Source organism: Pundamilia nyererei, unplaced genomic scaffold, assembly GCF_000239375.1.
Source record: "Pundamilia nyererei isolate P.nyererei 1_Seehausen unplaced genomic scaffold, PunNye1.0 scaffold00038, whole genome shotgun sequence".
Taxonomy (NCBI): Eukaryota; Metazoa; Chordata; class Actinopteri; order Cichliformes; family Cichlidae; genus Pundamilia; species Pundamilia nyererei.
In genome coordinates, this window is record NW_005187439.1 from 1,845,311 (window position 1) to 1,853,689 (window position 8,379).

The window sequence follows — 8,379 nt, forward strand, 5'->3', positions numbered from 1 at the left end:
CATTTCTCTGTAATAAACTCTCTTTTCCAAAGATGAGTGATTTCTCCATCAGATTTATTATTTTATTACTTTGTTGTTTCAACAACATAAAATTTAAAAACTGTACGTTTGAGTTAAAATATATATTTATAATTTTAATAAATGACATTTAAAAAGGCATGAACAATTTTTTGTATCGAAAAAATATCAAACCGTGACACCAAAGTACCGAACCGAACCGTGAATTTTGTGTATCGTTGCACCCCTAATATATATGTATATATATGTATATGCACATGTAAATACATATATAAGGTGCATTATGCATGAAGTAGTAACTGTAACTTCATGCATAACTGCTTCTTTTTTAATTAAAATTGCAGAAGGGTTTTATATATTAATGTTGGAATTGAGTATTTTCACATTTTCATCATCCTAAAAAGCTTAAATGTGAGGATCAATGATCTGCATGATAACTACTGATTTAACATTCTCACCCAAGAAAAGGAAAATGTTTATTTACTTGATCTGAATTCCAATTCTTTAAATAAATATTAAATACTTTGACAAATAATAATAAAAGCATTTTTAAGTGTCTTTTATTTTTTGGTTTTTACCACTTTAGGGTATAAATAATTTGGCAAGTGGTTTACTGTCGTATTTTTATCTGCACTGTCATCAAAACCATATCTAAATTTAGCACTATTTTTAAAAATGACATAAATAACACTTTAGACAAAAGTGTGATGTGTCTTATTTCTGGAAAGTGAAACTTTTTAATACTTATTAATATCAGATTAAGAAAACAGGGGATGCACAGATGACGTGAAAAGACACTGGCATCTGCACTGGAAACATTTTGGAACATGGCTGATGCTTAGAGTTGTTATTATGAAGAATAAAATAAGTGGTTTTTAAAGATGTTGGAAATGTCTTTGTTATCTTTGAACATTAAGCCAAACAGCAAAACTGATGCGAAGAACAAGAACAGTAGCGTAACTGTAATGATGATATTGCAGTCAACAAAGCCGATGTTGGTCAGAATAGTGAGTGTCATCATGTAGCTGCTGTAAAGACATTTTACACATCAGTGCTGCCAGAGAACACGCTGAAATGTGATTCGGTGTCAACACGTGGCGTGAGCCGCTAAGCGTTTCTTTATATCGTCAAAATTTTTAGACACAAGATTGAAGAAGGTCTGCGGCTTCTGAAAGATGTGACTCCAGCAGGTGAAACGTATATGCACAAGGGAATCGAACAGGTTCGTTTTCTCTCCTTTTACTTTGTAAAGTAATCGTAAAACACAAATCTGATAAAATGCTCGTCACCAATCTGGTCTTGCAGGCCAACGAGCAGATAAAGCAACAGTCGGTCAAGTCCTCCAGCATCATCCTGGCTCTGACAGACGGGAAGCTTGCAGTTTATGTTCACGAACTGACTGTAAAGCAGGTGATTTTCATTCTGACCACAGCTCTAAATGTAGCTTATCTCCCCCCTTCCCTTGCTTTCTTACCTCAGCGTAGTTTAAAATTAAACTCTGCATTTTTCCTCATTCAGAAAATAAAAACCTTTTTTTTTAACTTATTCATTTGCAGAAGTATCTGTTCATCTGTTTATTTGCACTCTGTTTCATGATGTTTTTTCTTTTTTTAAATTTCAACCTGTTGCACATCATCCACGCATTTATTTGAACTGCAGGCTGACGAAGCGAGGAAATATGGCGCTCGTGTTTACTGTGTGGGTATCAAAGACTTTGATGAGCAGCAGGTAAGAGGGCTTTAGTCTTAATCTAAACATAAGACGAGTCTGTCGCTGAATGTGTGCTCAGTGATTCCGGTTCTGGTGTAAGACACATTGGCGTGTTGGAAGAGTGTCAGGAAAAGGTAAACATCATCAGTGCTTTTACCTGTGCGGAAAAACCAAGTGAAGTAGTAGGACACCCAAACATGTTCTCGCTGTCAAACTTTCACCCTATAAAGGCTTGAAGGTGGTCGGAAAAAATAATAATAATTTACATTAAAGCAGAGAACAGAGTCTTCGTGACCTAAAGCTTGAGTTCATGCCGGGAACACCGGATGTACAGTTGAGGGAACATATGAAGTCTTTGGAATTTCCAGGATTTCTGCATCGATTACTCTTAAAATGTTGTTGATTCTTCTTCTGTTATTATAGACAAACACCAGCTGAAAATACTTCTAACATGTAAATAGTTGTGCTTTCTCTGCCTTTCTGAATGCTTCATATAACTACTTGATGATGTGGAGGAGCTTTGGACCTGGAGCCATATTTCTGGGATGTCTTCATCCCTGTCAGCTCGATCAAATTGTAAATTCAGTGTTTACACATCGATTTCAAGGAGCAGGAGGACGCAGCAAAGCAAAACCAAACCATGATGCTGCCTCTGTCATGCAGAGCGCACTTCCTTTAGTCCTCCACTGTACAGGAAAGCCCAGCTTTAGTCTCATTTGTTGAAACTTGAGATGCTGCAGTATTTATTTGCAAAGCTTCCTTTGGTCTGTGTCAGTTACTGCAGACACAACCCCTCGGTTCATGACTGAGCTTATAGTGTTTGGTTTGTTCAGGATCGCCACTGCTAACAGCTGCAGTGTCGCTGGATTTCTTCCATTTGTAGACACTTTATGTTTGTATTAATAAACACTCGCTTCATTAGAAATTCCTCTGTAGACTTTTCCAGCTTCTTGCGTCTCCGTGGTGCTTTTGTGAAAGCTGCTGTAATCAAAGCTTAGTTTATGCCACCCAGCTATTCTCAAGAAAAGTAACCAGACTTTGTATGCCTGTGATTATTAGGAACACCTCAGTCCAAGCAGCTTGTGGAGAACTTGTTAGCATAAAGGTTCACCTTTTTTTTCAGCCTGCAGCATGTTATTGTGAATTAGATTTAAAAAAAAACCCCCAAACAATTCATGAATAATCTGTGCAGAAATCCGTCTAATCCAAAGCTTTTTTCTTGCACCCGTACGTGTGACCAGTTCTCTCACCTTAAATCACTCTCGCTTTTCAGGTGTTGATCTTAACCCTACAATGCCATTTGTAGCATATTTGATAAATGAGTTTCTGAGACCTGTATCTCATCAAAATGATCAATACTTTCCATTATCTTAAAATGTTATGGACAAAACTCTTTTTTTGTTTTGTTTGTTTTTAAAAAATTAACATTGACAACAAAAAGTTGCCAAAAACGTCCAATATATCAAATGTAATACAAAAAACATATAATAAAAATATATCATACAGAGCATGATATAGCAAAAACAAAATTTGGATTTTGTTATAATCTCATTTCCAAAAAATCTGAATTTTCTGCCTGTTTTTTGTTGCTTTGGGTCTTACAGGGTAATATTAGTTTCATTCCCAGTGGTCGGTCATTATTTTCCCAAAATAAGTTGGAATACTGTACATGACTTTCTAGGACATGATATTTAAACATTTACTCTTTTTTTTAGATCGCATGATCAGTTATTACTTTTCATACTGTTTATTTTTGGACAAGCTTCCTTTTGAAATGGAATGAGAGGGTGCACACTAATATTTTTGGCTCATCGTGTGTTTGTTTTTCACAACATTAAAGAATGCGTGGAAATTTAAACCACTCTGAACTTTAAAATAACATTAAATTGAGGTTAATTACATTACAAATACTTGATACTAGCGATATGACCAGAAACTAAACGAATACACAGTAAATGAACGTGTGATCATACAGGAATAGTTAAAGTGTGTTTATACTATTAAGCCAGAATAGCAAATTCTTAAAGGTTGATTTAGCGTGTCGCCGGAGATTATATTAAGCCGTACAGAGACCACAGGAGTGTAACTATTAAGGCTTACTGTGAGCTTTTGTTGTCATTAGAAACTGTGGAGTAAAAGCACCATTTCTGTTGGCTGTGAAATCGGTTATTGGCTCCTCACACCGTTCACACTATTTTTATTGTATTTATTATTTGTCTCCGTAGCAAATGATGAGTTTGTGCTCATATCGTAAAGTGACGTCAAGAATTTCTTCCCTCTAATGTCACCGATGCTCAGTGCTGTCTGCACTTTTACTGTCACTCTTCCAACATGGTGGCCTGTCCCTTGTAACCATTGGTAACCGATCCTTTGATGAGAACTTAAGTCAAAAACAATGGCAATGTTGCTCCCAATTTGTGCTGCAATTTTTTTTTTTATAGTTGAGCAAAGTGTTTGCCACAGTCATGCCATCTGTTTGTCTCCTCCTGCCCATAATGAAGGGAAAGACAGAGCTCAGTCATAAAGAGAAAAAGAAGAAAGCCGTGTTAAATCAGCACTGCTCCCTGTTTACTCCATTCTTTCGTGATACCAACAGCTTGCTGAAATTGCGGACACCAAAGACCATGTGTTTCCTGTCAAAGATGGCTTCCACGCTCTCAAAGGCATTATCAACTCTGTAAGTTTGCCTGACGTCTCTTTTTTTGTCTTCGTGAGGTAGCTTTGTCGTTCGTGCTGTAGACTAACAAGCTGTGGGTTTCAGCTGAACCTCTCTTCTCCGTATGCAGGCACAGCTCAGCTGCTAACATAGTGCACGCTGTTTGTCAATTCAGCAATTGAGTAAAGTTGTTTCCTTTGGCTTCGTTGGCATTTCTCACAAATTAGAGCAAAACCTCAGTGGACTTCCTGCTACGCTGTTTGGAAAATGTCTGTGGAAATAACTGGTCGTTGTGTCCTCTTTTTGCACACAAAGACGGAAATGTCTTAGTCACTCTGTCGCAAATTACACGCTGTGATGGGAACAAGTAGTCACTGTCCATATAGCATCCGCTTCACGCTGTGTTTTTTATTGTGTCACAAGGCGCGAGTGCAGCAGCAGAGCTTCAGTAGAGCTAATTCTCATCTTTTAGATGATTCTTCAAAATAAAAGCTGGTGTAAGCCACCAGTGCGACACAGAAATCAGCGAGTCGCCCTGAGAGAGCGAGAGTCCCTTAAACAGTGTTTAAATAACGTTCACAAACAGCCGCCTCATCCTCTGCCAGCCAGTTAGTTATACTTTCCATGTGCTGCAGCTTTTAGCCTGAATGCTGTCAGCCAAGGTGGGGGTTTGTATGGCAACATTTTCACATGAGTCTGAGCCCAGAGTCCTGCAGAGCACTCTGACCCGAGCTGGACTTACATGAGCTGAAAAAGAGCAGAGCTAAATGTTGCTGTCAGACATGCAGCTGGAAGCACACGAAGCCAAAGGGTGCGACTTGTTTCTGTGTGATGCAAAGAACCACGAGCTATGATTGATGGCTCTACTTTTAAAACGACTGTGATGTACAGGAAAGTGCTGCTTTCTACCTTTGTCTTGTGAATGCAAAAATAAACAGGTAATACGGAGATACTTCATGCCAGTTCTTTATAAATGTGTTAATTTTATAGTTTATTTAGACACAGAAACATGTAAAGCTTTTAATTTAAGCACTGCAGCTGCTGTTAGCAGAGTCTCGCTCGTGCATGTGCAGCCACGATTCATTGAAAGCAGCTGTAATTGTTGTTGAACTATTGTTGAGTGTGAGTAACCACAAAGATGAAAATGTTCTCATGTGTAAGTCCAAGAATACTGTCAACTGTCAGAAGTACAGACACCCAGTTTGTAACAGTTAAGATCAGAAGATAAAAGACTTTGGGGTGAAGGGTGAACATGATTACTGATATTTTGAAGAAAATGCTTCAGTCTGTTTATTCTATCAGAAAGAGAGCTTTGTTCACAGGGCACTCTTGCCACTAAAGGCACATGTGCGTGTTTTTTTGTGGTTTCGAGACACTCCAACCGTTATCCAAAGCGTCTGAAAGCCTGTCCGAGAAAGTCCAGGACAACAACAAAAAAGCTCGTCCCCTCAGAAGAGGAGCTGAGTGCAGTGACGCTTCCAGCATCCAAATGAAACGAGGAGCATTCCTCTCTGATTACTAATACTGGATTCCTGACTAGTTGGCCTTCTTGCTTCACTGTTGGATTTTGAGGATTTGAGATCATCTGTGCAGCCTTTTGCTGCAGGATCCACCCCGCCTCTGTGACCAGCATGACAAAACTCGCAGGAAAAAGCTCAGCAAAGTTGGGTTTCTCCACCCTCGTTTATTTCTTCTGCACTGGCCCTTTGTTGTCTGAGCTGCAGGCCTTTTGGGAAAGCCCCAAATTCAACTGCTATCAGTAACTTCCTTCGCTACTGGACTGTTAAACTCTGCACCATTAGTTGTTATCTTGTGGCACTTTACTGCAAAATAATGCATATGACAAAGAGTTCATTGCCATATGAACCTTTCCACTTAATTATTTCCAGAAAGTGATTAGACTAGCCTCATCCTTGCAGAAACCCCAGCCAGTTACAACACTGGCTGAGATATTTGGATGACTTTGGGTATTTGGACGTCTGCCTCCTTTTCCCTCTGCAGCCCGTAAATAATGTTTGTCACTAGATCCCAGAGAAATGAATAGCTGCTGTTTGAGTTGAAGCAAACGGAGGCCTCTAATCTCAGCATTCAAAGCTTATATTTTAATATCTTCAAAACACCGAGGATGTAGTTTGTGGATCCTGTAACCCAAACAATTTACCAAATTTTCTTTAAGAGTGAATTTTTTCTGTATGTGTGAGATGGAATTTCTTCAAGTGGAAAATTTCACTAGATGGAAAAACAGTGTAATTCCTGAGGTCCTCCCATTATTTTAAGCTTAGGGAGGCAAACAGTCAGTTGTTTTTTTATTTTATTTCCCCCTCTCTTTTTTTTTTCTCTATCGCACTGCCAACGAAGTAATTAGACCGGGAAAATAGTGGCACAGAGGAACAGCAGCAGATCCTTTTCCCTCCCAGCTGTCATCTACAACCCTCTCCCCTTTTAACAATTCCATATCAAACCGTCATATTTAATAAGGCTGCTGTAAACACTTCCGTCTTCCTCTTCTCAGATTGAAGTTTAACCCAACATCAAATGAAAGGTTCAAGTGTCCTATATTGCAGTTAATATGCTTCTTTTTACTGACTGTGTACTGGGATTTGCATAGTTTGTCCTTTGTTGATTTATTGAATCATAGCCGATAGTGCGGCTCCATGACAGTGGGCTCACACAGGCTCTTTATATGGTAATGCAGGATCCCCGAGGTTTTTAATCGAAGTGAGGAACAGTAATAGTCTTGCATAATTTTCCCATAAAAGCTGACACAGCTGCTGTTCTACCTCCTGTTCTCCTCACCGCTGATATTCAGCGCTCTCCTTTAGCCTGCAGGTCCAGAGGAGCAAGACATTTCTCAGGTGTTGCACTCTAATCTGTTTTCTAAACTTGACAGAGTCGATAACGGCCAGGACTTGATGTATTTATTCTCAGCCCTCAAGCAGTAATGTTTGCATTTCATGTCCCCTTCCCCTCTTATCCTCAAGATATTAAAGAGATCGTGCACAGAGATCCTGAGCGTGGAGCCCTCCAGTGTCTGTGTGAATCGTAAGTAAATCCCGATCAAGTTTTTGGAACTCAAGTCGATTTATCCTCCACAGGAATCTTTTTGTTTTTACATGTGCTGAATGAAACAATGACATCCTTCCAATTGTGTCGAGCCTGCTCACAGACAAGTAAAACTTTAATGTTGGTAGTGCAAAGTCATATGAGAGGCCATCAGAAGAAAGGCGAAGACTTTTAAAATTCCTCCTCCGAGCTTGTCTGCTGTTTGTTTACATTCCACAGAGTCCTTTGATATCGTCCTCAGAGGGAACGGCTTTGCCCTCGGACGCAGCAATGAGGGCGTCGTCTGCAGCTTCATAGTTGGCCAGCAAACCTTCAGTAAGTGGAGAAAACCCAGAGTATAAGCTTTATATACATACACCATGTAGTCGTTTAATGTCATAACTCTCTGTGTTCCTTCGGGTGGACTTAAGTGGACTGGTCTGTGCAGTAAACTGATGGTGAGCATGCAGGATTCAACTCTGCACAGTTATTGATTAATAATTTGAAATGACTCTTAAATATACAACACGGGTACCAATCATAGGACAGTAACTCCCCGTTAATGAACTGCTGAAGCCACATTGTCCAATATAATCATGATTACCAGTGACCAGAATGTCCTGACGAGCTCATTACATCCTGCACAACCGAGCAATCGTTGCAGCTAAGCTGTCAAATGATCATTGGCCCAGTCCTGTTATTCACGCAACACATTCACATCTAAAACGTTTGCAAATATTTGCTCAGATTTGTATTTTTACAGTGTCGTAAGTTTAAATTTCGCTCATGGCTTTAAAAAAACTACCAGGGAAGTCGAAAATCATAAAGAGGAAGTCGGCATGCCCGCAAAGGAATTTTTTATGAAGACAATATCATGTGGCTGTCTACCACAATCTGTCCATCCAGTCTTTTTTGTACAGAAATATTTTCTTTGCATGACCCGTATTTCTTTG

At 39.2% G+C, this 8,379-nt stretch overlaps 1 protein-coding gene across 1 annotated transcript in view; it reads left to right on the forward strand.

The window, feature by feature from the left end:
* The window catches only part of antxr2a (ANTXR cell adhesion molecule 2a), an 80,081-nt gene that overhangs the window by 11,008 nt on the left and 60,694 nt on the right, over positions 1–8,379 (forward strand). The window contains exons 4-9 of the mRNA XM_005730558.2: positions 1,159–1,240; positions 1,324–1,428; positions 1,678–1,746; positions 4,325–4,405; positions 7,366–7,426; positions 7,667–7,762. Coding sequence (XP_005730615.1) covers positions 1,159–1,240; positions 1,324–1,428; positions 1,678–1,746; positions 4,325–4,405; positions 7,366–7,426; positions 7,667–7,762 — 494 coding nt within the window. The remainder of the gene's footprint in view (positions 1–1,158; positions 1,241–1,323; positions 1,429–1,677; positions 1,747–4,324; positions 4,406–7,365; positions 7,427–7,666; positions 7,763–8,379) is intronic.